Genomic DNA, 18,725 nt, shown 5'->3' with positions numbered 1-18,725 from the left:
ACGTAACAATCTATTTTGAGACATTCTGCCTCATAAAAAGTGTTTTATTTTTATTTTCAAACGGTGCTTAACTTTCATGGATGGATGAATTGTTTATTACAATCTATTTCATCTTCGCATGTTCCCGGTTGCATTCGGGGCTGTGACACCGCGAAGACCGGTCAGCGTACACAATAAATAAAATTTAGGAGATTCTGCTGTGATTTTATAAATAACCGGCCCGACGTCAACCCTAATTGGAAATGCTATTGTTGCCTATCAGTTGCCAAGGTTTTATCCCTTAGTCGTCTTGTACATCATCCAGGGGAAGATAGGTAGTGGTCCTATCCTAGGGCGGAACCAAACGCCTGACTTAAAGATTGATAGCTTTCGTTATTATAACAATAACGAAAGCTAATCAAACACACTTGTAAAGCAGTGGAGAAGAAAATGAAAACTTCCATTAATACAAGTTCGACTGGAAGCGGCACAAAGGCCATTAGTTTTCAATAAGCCACGCTGACTTTAAGTCGAGATTGAATGAAACCTACCGAGGACCATTATTTCAAGCCCGACTCGCTACAATCTTAGTCTTAGGGTTCTGTATAACAATATAAGCTGGAACCATAGATATCGGTATATTAGGATAACTGGATATATCAAAATACGATTAATCTAATATATTTCTGTGATGACTCTTTGATAGGGTTCACATTATATAGCTACCCAAAACACATGGCTAGCAGCAAATTGGAAATGTGTAAAAATATGTGAGTATTTTTACCCATTACATAAATGATAAGGTAAAATAACCAAACACAATAATTTATCACGATAAATAATTTGCTTTATTTGTAATTACGTTATTTATTTATTTTTGGTTCTCATTAAATTTTTAATTGGTATGTTTTTTCACACGAAAAATGTCATTACGTTGTATTGTATCTTATATTAGAAAAATTTTTCGTTAAAAACATATTTTTCGTTATAAATTCACCAATTACCTGTAAAAGTTAAAAAGATATTGAAGACAAACAAACATATATTGCTAGAAAATGGCGCACCATTTTCTAGCAGAGAAATCTGCTCTCGATCTAACCTCGAACGATCTGCTCAAAAAAGTCTTTGAAAATTCAAACCACAATTCGATTACGTGGGAGTTATATGATTATATTATTTCTGTTCCATATTGAACTCTGTCGTTGACATCTGTCCATGTCAGCTTAACTCGAGACTCCTGAAAGTCTAGTCTTGCGTTTTATTGACGACGAAATGGATATCATAATATTTTTACGCTTTTTCAGAAAAGTGGTGATTTCCTTTTCTCACTATTGTTATCGCAAAATATTTAAAAATATTGCAATATTGTGATTATTTTTTAAAGATCTACTTGCAAAATGTTAAGAGGACAAATTTTCTAGTGTTAAGTGTCAACAGCACTAACACAAACATAGTTGCATTTTTCCTGGCTACAGTCCAAAGGTGATGTAATTAATTACAGTTTAAGTTAAGCCTTTATGTAAAATCTAATTGCTCGTAGAATGGAATGCCATTGTGACAAACTTGGCAGTGAAATAGTTCTAGAGAACTAAATAGTTACTTGTTACTGAGCTATCCTAAGTAAATACTTTGTATGTAACTACGGAACTTTTCTTCACAGTTGACCGGTGATATAAGCATTATGTTAATTAGCCAATAATGAAATGGAAAATTAGTTTAAAATTAATATTTACAGGAAATTATTATTTTTATAATAACTTTCCATTACATTATATTCAATTTAACTACGGAACTCTTTCATTATGCGCTACAACTCACAGTTGACCGGTCAAATAAGCATCATGCAAATTAGTCAATAATGAAATGGAAAAATATTTTAACATAATATTTACGAGTAAAGACGATTACATTTTACGCGTATATTTCTTTTATGTAAGTCCGGGGATTTTTTAAAATGAATCTATGTTTCAACCGGACATAAATTCAGTAAATAAAAGATTTATAGGGGTTAGTAACTATATATTAAACGAATAATAAAATCCTTATTTACCAGAAAAAAAGTACATTTTGACGTTTGTTAACCTAAAAAAACTAGTTGTTAATAACAACTAGTTTTTTTAGAATTTGTGAATATTAAATAGTGACTCGATCGAGATTTACGAATAAGCTTTTTAGTGTAATATTTCCCCATTTAAAATACGTTTCGAAAGCGACGACAACAAATAAACGAAACTAAAATCGAACAATAAACGATATTCATTGAATATAAAGATCGACAAATTGTCAAATTTCAACAGATGAACACACATTTTACTCGTGTTTATAATCTTTTTATTTTCTTTGCCCATGTCTGTTTCATCCCGAACTTTGTCTTATAGCAATGTCCATTTATGTTAGGTATATACATATATCTTGCAATGAAACCCTTACCAGATTTTATCTTAGACCCGTCCGCTCTACAAATGTGAAGTAATCAAATTCTATCCAATAATTTTTGCGTGATGCGCTAAGAAACAGACAGACAACAATTCTAAAAAAAATGTTTTGGCTTCTATTAGATTCCCATAAAGATCCTTTAGTTATTTTTCTTTAATATCTCCTGTACAGACATAGCCCATTTACAGTTCTAAGCAGATGTATTATAGATTTATGTACCAGAAGTATTATGTAATGTGACTTAGGTTACATTGTTATATACTAAATCTTCGTTCTAAATTTAATTATGCTATACTTGAACTGTGGGAAGTTCAGAGTACATAAGTAAAGTAAAGTAACACATGCCACCCACGCTTTATTGAACATCAATCCGAAGTGTTTCCAGTCTTAGATCTATTAAATTTGCTGTCAGAGATGGATATAATTTCTTAATGATCGACTTAATGGCCTCTCTATCGAAATAAAGAAGTCCTCCAGCCGGGTCTGCCTGTATGAACGCGATAAACTTAAAAAATACCGCACGGTTTTTGTACGGTTTTTACAATTAGATAGTGTGATTCTTGAGGACGCTTAAGGTATAATTTATTGTGATTTACTGCGTACAACAGCGCTAAGGACGCCATTTTGTCTTATCGGCAGCGGTGCATAGGTTAATCATTCTTATTCTCTTTTTATAGTCTGTATATTTCATAGTCTTCCAAAAGTCTGTATCCTGCCATTTGTTGCACCAATATATTCTTTAGAATTTACTGCAGCTCAGAAATAAGCTGTCGATGCAAGTATTTATGCATCGAACGAGATAAATTTGGTGCGGTATCTGTCCGTGCTTCGACCATCCGTCTTTCGATCCCTTTCAAGTCTGGCAACCCAGTTAATGTATTGCCAGTGCATCCTGACATTGAATAAACAGCATCTGGACTTAAATACGGCGCAACACTTTAACGGCTATTCAGATTTTGATTATATATTTATAGTTAAATTTTAATGTTAACAATTTCGGTGTTTTCGGAATCATAAAATTCCTATAATTTAGTAACCTTTATCAACAAATACTTTTTTATACTTTTTATTCCAAATAATTTTTTAAACATTTTTCTTTAAGCGTAGAAATGTTTAAAAAAATTATGTTAAAGTGTTTTTCAGAATTTATTTCAAGTTAAACATTTTTACAACAAATTTGTGATTTTAATGATTTTATAAAAATTCTTAAATAAATTTTGCTATATGAGTTATTTTTTTCTATGAGATGAGCACAGGAAATTTAATTCCACGAGAGTTAATAAAAAAGTGTACATTAAAAACAAAAACGGATAAAATTTACTTCATATTTATTGAAGCCAGACATGATACTGCTTCGACAGGGATTCAAAAGAGAAAGCACTTGGGAAGTTTATGACCTCATTTCTTAACATATATTAAAACCACCCATCAGATAAAGTGACAGTAAACTTGGTCTCTATATTATATTGGTCTGTGTTATGTTGGAAACGTGTTTACTGAAAATATGACTGGTAGATCTTTTGACTTGATTTTACAAATTACTAGCTGTGCCCCAGGGCATCGTTCCCATGGAAATTTGGAGATGCAAAGTATTCTATGTTCTATTCCAGATTATATTCTACCCGTATACCAAACAAAACAATAGCTCCAGTATTTTGTACAATTATGTATGTATGTCTCATACATTAATACATACAGACATCCTCACAAACTCGCATTTATAATATAAGTAGGATTAGGATTTGGAGAACACAGTCTGGTTGTGTATTCTGGGTAAGTTTTTATTAGGGTTCCATACACATCGGGTAATTAGGATTTCTACTCAGCAGTGGCTGTTCCGAAATGCCATAGTAGTCTGCATCTTTTTGAGAAATAATATATTATTTAATGTCTGGAGAAATTTAACAAATAATTTTGCCAGAGGTTTCATCATCATATCGAGTGTGTTATTGCTAGGTAGGTAGTCGCATACAACTAGTGAACTAAATTATCCACTGTCCAATATGCAGGTTTCCTCACGATGTTTTACCTTACCGGAAACAAGTGGTGGTCTATGAAAACTACATATACATGAGTCAGATTGGTATACAAACTCATGTGGCACGAGTAGGATTCGAACTTGGGATCTTTCGATCACAGGCGGAAGGTCTTAACCACTGAGCAAGCCCCATTGGCTTATATAGGTACCTATACCACTACAGAACATAAATACATTTTAACAGGTAAACAACAAATACAACTAACTGCACGGCAATTTACATACTGTGTAAAAATCAGTCAACCCATTTCCCGGAGCTACAAATGGACATATGATGAAAAAGAATGGAATATCAAAGCAAAGCTTTCTATTTCTATTTCCGTTTGAAAACATACGTTTTTGTACGATGTCGCTAAAATATAAATATATATTTTTTGTGTATTTATTTATTACTTTAGGAACCAGATAAATCTAAGTTATTGAAAAAAACTTTATTATTTACATGTCTTCATAATATTTTCACATTTAATTTTATTAAAAAAAAAAGTCACCATCACTGCCAAATACATAGTTATGCATTAATTTGAAACCTTCTGTAACAGACAGTAATTTAAGTGCTGCCTTTAGTGATATTAAGTGTAATAGTATTCAACTAAGTCAGCGCGGCCGCAAGAGTGGGCGAGACAGCGCTCTTACCACCGATTTATTACGAGTACATACAGGCGAGTGCAAATTACCATCGACCGGGAAGGGAATGTATTAAAGGCATACTGAGAGCATTTAGACCCGATTTTAGTGTAAACTAGTTTTGCCTAAGCCAAATATTTTTTTCCTATATGCGATAGAATAAACAGCTATAGCCTAGGCTAAACTAGTTCATCCTATCGCATGTAAGAAGAATTAGTTTGGCCTAGATCAAACAAGTCTATTGTGATAGAAATGTGTACTCTCAGGATAAAATGGCATGATAAGCTTATTTAGCCTAGTCCTAGACGAGAATAATTAGAGTCCCTAGTTTATCCTGAAATCGGGTTTGCCCTGTAACAGATATTTTTATACAAACTAATATTATAAATAGGAAAGATTTGTATTTAGGTTTTTTGCTGTAATATATAAACTCAAAAACTAGTGCCGGCCGATTTTGACGAAATTTGCAGCTCGTGCAGATCAGCTTTCACAGCGTCACTCCAACCTGCCTAGCCATCAGCGGATGCACGAGAACATCCCTCACCGCAGCTTTAGAGGTCATCCTTGACATCAAACCACTATACCTACATATAAAACAGGAAGCACAGGTGGCCGCTATGAGACTGTACACCCTGGGTCTTTGGAAAAGGAACACCTACTCACCACACACACGCATTCTGTCATTGGCCCTAGATGCGGCAGACCTCATGGGCTCCACAAATGACAGAATCGGCAAACAGTTCATATTTGATAAGAAATACAAAATACAATTACACGAGGCAGCCTTGGATAGCGCAGGGGCTAACGAAGTGAGAGTATACACCGATGGCTCCAAGACGGAAAAATGTGTTGGTGCGGGTGTGTTCTCTCAGGACCTCAATTAAAATTCAATCTTCCAAGCAGAGTGTATAGCAATTATACAAGCAGCAATGGAAATTACTAGGAAAAAGGTACAATATATGTCTATCATAATACTGTCCGACAGTGCGGCCGACCTACACGCCCTGCGTCGTGCCTACCTGGACTCCGCACTCATATTGGACTGTCACAAATCCTTGAAAAACCTCTGTCAGTATAACTCAGTCACCTCCAATGGATTAAAGGTCACAGCAATTCGCTGGGCAACGATGAAGCAGACGAGCTTGCGAGAAGGGGGTCTAGCTGCCCCCCTGTGGGCCCTCTGCCGATGGCTCCGATCCCTTTCGCGCAGGTTCGTTCCTGGATCCGCTCACGCATAAGTAAAGAACAAAGCTAATTATGGCAGACCCTGGAGACATGTCGACAAGCCATGGAAGCACTACCTGACCAGGACAATCGATACTCAAGACGTCTGATCTCACTACCAAGAAGGTATCTACGTATCATGGTTGGTATCATTACTGGTCATTGTGCACTAAACAAACACCTTTTCACCCTAGGTCTTACAGACATCCCACTTTGCAGAGCATGCATGGAGGCTGAGGAAACTGCAAGCCACCTCCTCCTGGAATGTCGTGGCGTTGCATCAATAAGATAAGAGTTCCTGGGAAATCCAGGGACCATGAGCGAAGCCTGATGTACACCATCGGCGGTGGAGCTGGGCTGGCTGGAATGATCAGCGGCTCAGACTCCGGAAGCAGAAAGGGCCCAGACAAGAGGCCTAACTGCGGAAAACAGTCCTCGAGGGAAGGAAGGAAAGAAGGAAGCGTCGCTCCAGCGATATATCTGGGACGTCCGACTGGGCGCCTCCCCGACACCTTCCCCAGATAATATAAAATTATGTGAATATCAAATTTTGTACATTGTGATAGTGACAAAAATACCTACTTTAGCAAGTATGATTCATCTTTTTTTATGAATAACAGAGATATACGAGTACTGCATTCTTTGGAAAATTTTCTAAATTTATAGTAACTGCATCCCATCATTTAATTATATACGGGGATTAATAATAATAAATTCTTTATTTATTCTTCGTTTTTTTGTTAAAAACAACAAAAAGACAAATTATAACAAATTAAATCAACAAAATCAACAGTGTTTCATCCCGAAGCTCGACTGTTTAACAAATTAAATCTCCAATTGTGATGAGTCGGAGTTAAAATTTAAAACCACCTTGTTGATTCATGTTTAATACTCGTATGATTACATAAAATTAAACCAAAATAAGTATGTCTTATAATTAGTTTGAATGTGGCGTAACTAATATACTCGGAATAAATCTTAATAACCGAGTAAAATCGATTTCTCTAAATCGACATGTGCAACATAATTATAGGTTGTTATCAAGCAGGCGGTTATAAACACTGCCGAATCTTAAAATGGTTTTTACTCTTTCCCAGGCATCATCGTAGCATCACAGCCTTGTTGGAAATATGCGTAGATGAGAGAAAGAGTAGATACCGCTATTTACATCTCACCATCGAATAGTTTAACATATAACCAATCACAGTGCACCATTGTGAAGCAACGACGACGCTGCGTCGCACTTCGCCTTCTGACGAAAAATTCGATCCGAGAAACAAACACCATAGCTGCGTTTATAGTAAACCGTAGGGTTTAAAGAGGTTATAAATTTTAACTGAGTCGTAACGACGTAAATGTCAGAATTCTCCAAGTAACAAGTTACGACGAGACTTCCAGAGTAATTTCATTACTAAATGACTTCGACTGTTTAATAAATGGTGACTGGGTTCTGTGAATACAGTATATCCTCTAAATTTAAATATATTAGTGATTTATTAAATTAAGTTTTATAAAAATATCGCAAAAAGAACAATAATTAAACCGAAAACTAAATTAATTTTAAAAATAAATGAAAACTAAGAATTTAAAAAATATATACTTATATTAATATTATAAAAATATTATCAATGGATAGTTCCATTAATAATATTTAACTATTTAATAGGCAAAATTATTTCGAGACAAAATTTTGGTTTGATACCACTTTGAAAAATCATCGACGAAAGAATCTCATAAATAATCAATGTATTTTTCAAGATATAACAAAAAACAATGGAAATGTTTAGGCAATATTTGGACTTGCCGAAACGTACTTCATTAAAACGTCATCGCCAGGAAATAAACTTTCCCATAAAGTTGGATCTTTCTTAAATTAACCCTGGAGAATATACATACAGGCTGAGCAGTAGCAAGATTAGTTACAGTATTGCATATTTATAACAATTTTCATACCTTATCCCTATTATATTGTATAGTCAGTGGTATGTCAAGTTAGACGTCATAATCGAGGCAATAGTGGCCAAGAACCATGAGGGGCTTCGTCCCCACCCACCAACAAGAATGAAACGTAGATCAATTACCACATCTTATCGATATAATATTTTTTTACTATGAAATCGGTGCTCAAATGTAATGGATTTTCATGGCATCTTGCATTTGAAAAAAAATACAAATTGTTATTTTTTATTCTAAGCCCCATTGTCCATTGTCCAACCAGCATTAAACCCAGGATTTATGTAGTATAAACGATTTCATTGAAATAATGAGTGCTCAAGGAACACTGGCGTCAGTTTCATTTGTGTTTGTTATTTAATTGAATAAAAATTAACGTTAATTAAGCAGAGGAAATTATAAAATAAATATAACATTATTCGGAAAAAAGAGATAAAAAACTGACCCGCATAATTCCCGAAGAAATGTACTGCATTTGTTCTCTAAATTGGAACGTTAGAGAAATAAAGTGGCCCATTGCTCACCACCAAAAAGTCAGTAAAATGTAGTAAAATACCACACTAATGCTGAGATATGTCTCTGTCACGTCTTGGCCGATTTAGGGAACGTGAGTTAATTTCATTTGAAGGTGTGCGGGCTGCCTTATTACCTATAGGTGAAATTGTATATGTCGAAAATTTTATATTTGTCCAAAAAACTAACCTCGTTAATTGTATTTTAAGATATAATTGCTAAAACTGATGTCAGATTTTATTCAAATTGCCTAAAAGCACTTCGCTTGACTTTTACGACTACCTACCGAAATCTAGTAGCAAGGAGTCGCATACGCACTTATAGTGATAGAGTATTCATCAAACTACATACCTTTTTATTCAGCAATATATTTTTTTAATGATTTTTAATGATCAAAATGCATGTACGAGTTAAATGAAATTACAAGTCAAAATCGAATTACAAATTCAAGTTTGCATTAATATAACTCGGCTCAATTTCTGATGCGTTGCTTATGAACGTTAAATAATCAGTATCCCTATCATGCATTACTTTATTCTTAGATGGTATTTCATCATAGACCTCTTCACATACAGGTTTTGAGGGTGGCAACACATCATATTCATCATCACTTTGTACTAATTTAGGTGATGATAATGTTTTTCCAGTTTCAGATAATGGTTTCTTCATCTTCGACCTTTCAAGTAATAAAGATTGTAGATCTTGCATACATATATTAGTTAGACTGACATCATTAACTGTTTCAACAGGTATAGAAGTAGGGAATTGGTCATACTCATCGTCTTCTTCTAATAACTGATTCGCAGACGCCGACTTCTCAATTTTTGACATTGATTTCACTTTTGGATTATTCGAGGCAATTTTTAAATCTTGATAACTCTTATTAAGTGTCTGCGATTTAGTCAATTCATTATTGCAAATTTTCTGTATTTCATCGCGGTGTATTATAGCATGCCGTGTTTTCATTAAGTGCGATTTTAGTTCATCTATGTTTATTTGTGGTGTGATAGTTGTTGGAGTTTTTATTGGATTTATCAGTCTGTTAGCATTATCGGTTTCGTCGTGTATAATTAATGCCTTTGCTTCTTCCGTTTTCTTTTTCAAAGTATCAAATTGTATTTCAAGCGATGTCTCTTCATTTTGTGATACTTGTGGAGTATAAACATGTCTTATTGTTTGTTGCGTTGTTGCGATTGTGCTTTCTTCTATAAATGCACTGTACTTATCAGTTTTTATTTTGTACAGTAAATAAGCAACCAAAACAGAGAGCACAATAACAAGACAAACTAAAACATAAATAGCGATGGTTTCTGCAACAAAAGATAGAACAAGTTATAAATAAATACAGCAAAAGGAATTTAGATGTTGCTAATTTTCCTCGACGTTATTATGAGAGAGTGCAAACAGTTGTTTCATATAACCCTATCCATATAATTTAATATACCATATATCACAATAGGTAAAGTTGTGATACTATCAAGATAACAAGTCAAAACTAAGAATTAAGTACTTGATACAAATATGACAAGCGGCCCGCTCGGGTAAAACCAGATTTCAAAAAATAGCCTATATCACTAAATGTTACTTCTATCTTTGTGCCAAATTGGATCAAAATATTGGCTCATTAGTTATTGAGTTTATTAATTACAAACAAAAATACAAATCTTTCCTCTTTATATTATAAAAGAAATAAAGATGAAGGCACAGATTATAACAAAGACTAGGCTAGGTATGTGGTTCATCATTAAATATTTCATAATCAGTAACCATGGGCGTTGGCATTCAGTATGGATGGTATGAGTTGTCATGCAAATATAATAAAGCTGCATTAATTATATTATAAAATTACCAGCTGCTCCCAGCGGCTCATTCTCTTGTTTCGGATACACAGATTACACGGACATTTCATGAATTCTACTACTAATTATGTATTATTTAATTAGTATTATCATACACAAAAGCTATTGTTTCAAATTGAACCCATAGTTTCAGAGATTACCATCAAACCAACAAATATCTAATGACATAATATCGTTATTGATTTTCTAAATGCTTTTTTAATATTCAAATATTTACATAGTTTACTTTTTTGTTATAATTATTATTAATTATTTTTAGTTCTAATGTACTTCTAAATCAGAGGGAAATGGGAATAATTAAAACAATCCAAAAAAGTAAACGTACGTATTGTACATTGCTGATCCTTGTGCTAAATCTAATACTTAAATACCTAAAAAGTTAAGACTTTTATTTTCTTCTTTAATACCTAATACACGATATGTTATGTCAATAATGAAATCTTAAAATGCGATTGGTATAAGATTGCACACACATAAAAATTCTGACGAAAAAAAAAAAAAACTCACTGCCCAATTCCGTGCCAGAATCACAGTTGCACATTTTTGTTGTCTCCCGTCCACGACAACACTATACAAAATAGGCCATCATGTCATAAGGATAACGCTTGTTCCATTGTATTGTTTTCCCTATACAAACAACACGAATTATATGTTATGTTATAAACTGATTACTTATTAATAAAATTATTACTCTTGAGAGGAATTATTACGCCGTGATATTAGCGATGTATTTGCATTAATGATGTCGACTGTACTTACAACATAATTTACAGTAAACTGGATACACTGAGCTACAGGACAGCGGTATTAGCAGTGATCTATTTATACGAAATAATAATACTTAATTGCACAAATTAGCCTACATATTTTCTTGTATATTATAAAACAAAGATCTCTGCCGCGTCTGTCTGTCTGTTCGCGATAAACTCAAAAACAACTACACGGATTATCAAGCGGTTTTCAATGTCAATATGTAGTATGACTTCCAGGGAAAGTTGAGGTGTGTAATTTATTATGTTTTTACACGAATGAAGCTGAGAAGACCCACTATTAGTATAAAAGTATAAAATATATGACATATAGCATAACATGGATTAGATAAATTGTGAAAAAGCTTTATGTAATAGGGTTATGTATACCGAAAATATCCAAAGTTTTGATTTCGGCTCAAGATTATTACTTACTTATTTTTCTTCTTCGCTCAATTCTTCCCTCACATTACTGACCGACAAATACATTTACGACATATACTTACATACATTGGCCCTAAGAAATTTACATTGTGACGTGTGACACCGCTTTGCGCTTCCCGCATTTGTCGTTTACCTATAACGCCGGGAAAAAAGAGCTAACTGTTAACTGGAAGATGGATACAGTTACCAGAATATGCTCATATATCCATTTCAGTGTAAATACGGAAAATATTCCACAATTGGGGCGGTGCTATTGTTTCAGATCTATTGTGAGGAGCTGGGTAAAGTTGACAGCAACACTTTGAGCCTGCATTCTGAGACTTAAATAACATTGGGCTTCTGAATTGAGAATTTACACAATAGTTTGCGTATTTAGCATTCCGTTTTATGACGTAACCATTCCGTTTTTTGAGAGCAATCCTACTTACAGCTAAATATGGGATTTCCCGTTCGATCTGGTTCAATTTGTCCGAAATCCGTTCCGTGCTCATCCAATTGTTCCTATTATTTAAATACTAGCAGCTTCGCTCACCTTAAGTGTTATTCCAGGAATATTCTAGACCTACCAAGTTTCATCAAAATTGCGACCAGTAGATTTAGCGGGACAAGAAACAAATATCCTCAATCAGATCCAACCTGTCGCAATTATATTATTAGTGGAATTTTTCAAAATCTTCTGATTGGCTTTCCTAGATCATCCAGAGCAAATATTAACAAAGGACCACTCCATATCCTCCCGTGGATGTTGTACGAGGCGACTAAGGGACACACAGATACAAACAATGATAGGCGATAATAGCAACATTCCCAAGGAAGTTTGACGTTAGGCAAACGTACGTCAGTAAAATCATAGGCGAATCTTCAAAATTTTCAGATTTTTTTTTGGCTGACCCTGGCCTCCGCGGCTTTACAACCCGGAACGGAACCGGGTACATTGCAAAGATGAGAGAGCCATCTGAAACTGCAATATCTGTTGCATTTTCAGCTAAAATATTGCGAATAGAACCAGCTCGTATGCAGTGTCCGGGCAAATATAAACCCTGACGCGTTTATCTTGAGTAGTGGTTATTGTATTTAACAGTTTTTACATTTTAACCAATTATGCACCTATGATTTGAATTTGCATACCCATAGCCTATAAAACGGTGTTGGTGGTGAAGCTTTGGTGGTGTAATAGAGATCGAAAGGACCCAGGTTCGAAACCTACTCGCTTTATGAGTTTGTATACATTGGTATACAAACTCATAAAGCGAGATTGCTGACTCATAACCAAAGTAGGTATACGTTTCCTCACGATGTTCCCCTTCACCGGAAGCAAGTGGTGATACACGAAAACTATCATACACGACTCAGTTTGATGTAGAAGCTCATGTGGCGAGAAGAATTCGAACCCGGGATCTTCCGGTTCACAGGCCACTGGACTATCTGTATTTTAAAATTTTACACATACAAAACACATAAAAAGAAACAATATATTCACGTACTGGCAGTCACAATCAAAACTGACAGTGAGCATTGTTACTGACAGCTCCATTGGACTGAAAATGATGAGTGTTTTAAATTGTATAGCACGAGCGAGTACATCTGTTCTCGACGAGCCGTTCACTTTATTGCCAGTATTGTCAGGAGAGTGACATTTATTTGACAGATCTAATGACGTCACTAACATTAAGTATAGAAAGCATACAGCAATTAATTTCAAAATGCTTATTGCCAATTATATTGTACATCAGATCCCTTAGCTAGGTAATAGGCCCTGATTAACCCTAATTAGACTGAAGCCTAGGGCGCGACGATCAAAAGGGCGCTGAAATATTTTATTCGTACCTAAGTATTATTGATCTTGCAATAATATATGTAATGCACCGTAATCATTCAACTAGTTAGAGTGAGCTAATGCACTAAAACTATACGGTATTAAATAAATAAACGCACTTTTGAAGTGAAAACTTCTTTAGCGGGTTGCGCACTTTTTGTGAGGGGTAAAAAATGTTAAATTCGCGAAGTGCGGGTACTTCTCACTATCGGATCGATTCGAAGTGACACGCAGCGAACCAATCATATTGCGATTGTCGTTGCGTCACAATGGCGCACTGTAATTAGTTAGCTGCGTCTTACTGCGAGTCGACTCGATGGTGAGAAGTGATATGCAAACCCCACACTTCGCAACGAAAATTCGTAAGACGTCAAAAATGCACAACGTTAATATTCAAGTTTTCACTTCTTCCGGCACTACCGGAGTGCAACACGTTTTTTTTTCTATCTGTGTAAGTCCCACTGCTGGGCAATGGCCTCCCCTAATTTCCATTTTGTCCGTCTGACGATTTTGTCCTAGACCCAGGTATATATATTAAAGACAAAACAACAACTGCGTTTATAAATTTTGTGCCAGTCGAAAATTATCAACGGAATGTTACTTCACATAAATAATTTTGTGTCACAGTTTAAAGTAATTTTCCTCATTATCTACGTTCCTTCAGATTTATGTTGGCTTTGCTATTCTCAGTGGAAATAAGCCTGTTTATTTCTGTCGTGTATTTATAGGAGGCTTCTGAAATGCTTTGTTTCGTGTAAATGAGCCTGAAGTGATTGGTGCGTCTGTGGTTACGACTCGATTGTGAACCTAGGTCTTGTAATTGATCACATGGTGCCCAACTCTGTATCTATAAATAATTTCATATAATAAATCAGTGAATTATCTGCTTTTACAAAGTGCTTGCTATTAATATTTTGCGTGATATTTGGAATGAAAATAAAAAATAAGAAATATTTTTTAAAGGAAACCTACCTCATTTTATGTGCATAACGCAAAAAATATCGAATGAAACAGTGCGGTTATTAATCTTCAGTTAGTAAACGCATGTAAATAATCTTAACTAAACCTTGAAATCTATTATAAACTATCTTCTTGAAATGTTGCATACATTTTGTTTGATGTACAGAGACAGGACATAGGTACCTGTCGTCTCGGAAAAATGTACGTTATGTGGCAAATTTACGGGGGCGAAGCCGCTGATAAATGCCTTATTTTTAAATGGATATCTCGTTCAGTAACCTATATGTTTATTTATATTATATATAAATGTTACATTTAGTATTTTTTTAAAACAAGTAGGTATAATGGTTTTGTTATTTCAAAATAAATATCTTCCAGTAAACCCGTGAGGGGAGAGGTGATTTATAGACGAAAATTGGCATGTGGATAAAAAAGGAAATAAAACAAAAGCCAAAAGAAATACAAAACTATATTTTTACGTATGTTTTTATAATACCACGAAGGTAAACAGGTATGCGGCCGACCTTATAGTAAATGGTCACCACAGCCTATCAACGTCTGAAGTGTCTCACGCGCGTTGCTTACTTTGTCTCCTAGGATCGTTTGCCATATTACCCAGTAACTACACAGCCAGATAGCATTACCTTTGTTGAATATTATAAATGCGAAAGTTTGTGAGTATGTAGCTATGTATGTTTGTTACTTTCACCCAAAATCTACTGGACCGATTGTTATGAAATTTGTTACACGGGTAGAATATAACCTGGAATAACACGCAGGGTACTTTTTATCCCGAAATTCCTACCGGAGCGAAGCCCTGGGGCGCTAGCTGCTGCGCCCTGTCTTAAATCTATTTTTATTACCTTACATTTTAATGCATGCGTTGTCGTAAAAACTAATATATCTATGTGACAGGTCTTCACGCAGTGAATCTTGGTGCCCTGGACTGTTGTGATAAGCTTACTGTCATATATTATCTCGGGATTCCTCCAATGTTTGGCTAAATTTATTACCAACTGGCAACCCAGACAAATATTCCTGGGTTAACGGTACACAAAATTAACATAAACAAACTGAGGAAGGACAGAAAAATGTGGTGGCCCGAGAGAGATTGCGAAAAGCCATTTTTATTACATAAAATCTGTATAATAAAACATCGATCTCGAGTACTTGTATTAGTAATTAAAACATATTTTTTATAAAGAAAACGCGCGTAGATTGTCTTTAACATGAATTTCTGTGGAAGCGACTTTGTTTTATAGTACCTATGTAGTAACACCATATTCTCTCTCTCTCATCTCAGCGTTGGCCCGGTTTGTTCCTCAGCCTTTGAGTCCACTGTTCCTCGTTCTTTCTTTGTTTGTAAGTTTGTTTTTAATTGGAAGAATAAAATTGTCGACCTCGGTGGCGCAGTGGTAAAGTGCTTGCCTCTGAACCGTGAGGTCCCGGGTTCGATCCCTGGTCGGGTCCTGATGGAAAATGATCTTTTTCTGATTGGCCCGGGTCTTGGATGTTTATCTATATATGTATTTGTTATAAAATACAGAATCGTTGAGTTAGTATCCCATAACACAAGTCTCGAACTTACTTTGGGGCTAGCTCAATCTGTGTGATTTGTCCTTATATATTTATTTTATTTAATTAAATAAATATATAAGTCTTATATTACAGAATACAGCTTCCTTTATATATGTGTGGCCATTAATAATAGCTATATATTAGTATTCCATAATAGCTTTAACCTACATAATGCCGTTTCCAGGCTTCGCGTGTCGCGTCATCAGTAAGCCACAGAAAGCCTTGCAATTAAAAAATAATTGCTGGCACTTTTGTTCTGACCTGGCGTCCTAGATGAATGATGGGACACTGCACGACGAGATGCGACGCTGTGCATATATGAATGATTACGACCGAGCATATAAGTTTTTAGTAAATATATGCATAACCGACGTAAAATAAACATGCTAGACCCAGGTCAAATCTGAAAACGACCTTTTTCATCTTAACCTAATCGGGGATCGATCGCGGTATCTCCAGGGTACAGTCCGGCAATGACCATCATGCCGTAGAGGTCTTATTCATATGCATATTATTTATTCGCCAATCAAGTAATAACAGTAGGCCGTCAGCTAAATTAAATAGATCGCTCGTCGCGCTGTTTTGTCGCTTTTATCGTTCAACTAGGACGCCGGATGAAACGTCACAGATCTCGTAAACTCGTGTTGAGCTCAATTACCATAGCTAATAATACAGTATGTTTGTTTTGAATTAAATGCTTTTGTGAAGAACGATCGGCGTTTTGGTAATTTGTTTTCTTTCTATTATCAAATACTATATTTTCAATTAGCTGATGCCCGCGACTTCGTTCGCGTGGCCGAACAATTTTTGGTAAAGAGTCAAAAGTATTAGAGAAATTTAATTGTACAGACAAAGCGTAACGATACCTATATATACAGAAGATGCTCATCAGACAGAAAAACTATATTTCCAATAGTTTAGCTGGCTATTACGGCTCTTTTTGTTAAGTCGTCATTTCTGTTTCTTTTCTCTTTCTTCTTCATTGTTCTCCATCAGATGTTCTAGTTTTGAAAATACCCTATATGCTGCCCAGGCTTAATAGCTATATAACAAGTTTCATTCATACAAACAGACAGACATACAGACGACAGATTAAAAAAAATAATTACTCTATTACTTTAACTCTATCGCAATTATGTTTTTATGTAAATTTATACAATGTAAATATTTTTTTTTACTTTTTTATATTATGTATTGATGTATTGATAGTCGATAACCTAAAATAACATATTGGATATGTTCGGTCTCTCTCTCTCGTCTAAGCATTTTCTGGTTGCTTTCGCAGTCGTCGGGCTTCAAAGCACAGGTTCGCTTTCTTAATTATTTTCCTTCTTCGATCTTTTAAAGGTCATTTTAAGTTGAACTATAATTTAATATGTTAATTTGTGTTCATGATTTTATACAAGAAAAAAGAGAAAAAACAAAATGAAGCACTACCAAAATAGTGAAAATTGTGTAACAGATAAATTCTAATTATAATGGAAATATTAATAAATATGAAAATTACACTATTATTAACAAATTATATTTAAGTAGACTATGCAAACATAAACATTAAACAGATATGAAAATTAAATTATTATTGATAAATTATAATTAGGTATTTTAAATAGTAATCATATGAATAGTAATTTTTTAACTGGTTGATCTATGTATTTAAATTGAATTTAGTCGGTAATTTACAATTTACTTATAAGCATTTATTTTACGTGCGACCTCATCTTATCTACGCATGTTGCTGTGCCCGCCGGAGTCCATAAATATGTGCTTTATATATAATTTATACTTTTATTTAATTAATAAACGTACTTTTTATTAATAAATTTGTAACACCATGTCAACTTTATGGTATGAAATAAAATTATTGAGTATGGAGTAACTAGTAACTAATATTGGATCTGAATAAAAGCTAGTGAAAATTCAAATCTCTACGAAAATTGCCGTAACACAGGAATGTAAGTTAGAAATGCAAGAACAAATAACAAGCAAATGATCGCATCGTATTGACGCCACGATATGAAACAGAAAAAGCAATCTTGTAAACGAGGAATCACAGAGACCGATGCAATTTTACATTTGCATAGCCGTGTTTTCTCTTTTAAATTTCGTTTCGTATATTCGATTTTCGACGTTGGAAAAGACGAATATTTTGAAAAACTCTGTAGATTAATCATGCTTTACTGCCTACACTGCAGGCCGGATTGGATCCCGGATGGAAATTTTAATTGTAATAAATCTAAATAATATTGATTTTAACTAAAAACTAAATAAAATTACAATAAACACACAAAATTATATTAATTAACTTATAATGAATACTTATAAATTAAAAATATCTAAAGAAGTTTTTTTTTTCAGTTTGAGACATTCATTTGATGTTTATCTATGTATGTATAAATTTAAGCTATAGTACTATTGAGTTAGTATATCATAACGAACAAAACAATAGAAAAACAAGTCTCGAAATTACTTTAAGTTTCACTCAATCTGCGTGTGTCAAAATGAGCACATTTGAAACATATTAATCAAATAATAAATTTATTTTATTA

The 18,725-nt window shown here is 34.3% G+C and overlaps 2 protein-coding genes across 3 annotated transcripts in view; one reads left to right on the top strand and one right to left on the bottom strand.

Moving 5' to 3' along the window:
- Positions 1-18,725, top strand: part of LOC128675459 (neuropeptide CCHamide-2 receptor-like) — a 44,410-nt gene that overhangs the window by 9,701 nt on the left and 15,984 nt on the right. The gene's annotated exons all lie outside the window — the stretch shown is intronic.
- LOC128675460 (uncharacterized) lies at positions 9,147-11,280 on the bottom strand. Its single transcript, XM_053754885.2, has 2 exons — positions 11,137-11,280; positions 9,147-10,080 (listed from the first exon to the last, which is right to left on the bottom strand). Exons 1-2 carry the CDS (start codon positions 11,168-11,170, stop codon positions 9,209-9,211), a joined length of 906 nt encoding a protein of 301 aa, XP_053610860.1. The 5' UTR covers positions 11,171-11,280; the 3' UTR covers positions 9,147-9,208.

Source organism: Plodia interpunctella, chromosome 14, assembly GCF_027563975.2.
Source record: "Plodia interpunctella isolate USDA-ARS_2022_Savannah chromosome 14, ilPloInte3.2, whole genome shotgun sequence".
In the NCBI taxonomy this organism is placed as follows: Eukaryota; Metazoa; Arthropoda; class Insecta; order Lepidoptera; family Pyralidae; genus Plodia; species Plodia interpunctella.
This window is presented reverse-complemented; position numbering and strand designations above follow the sequence as displayed.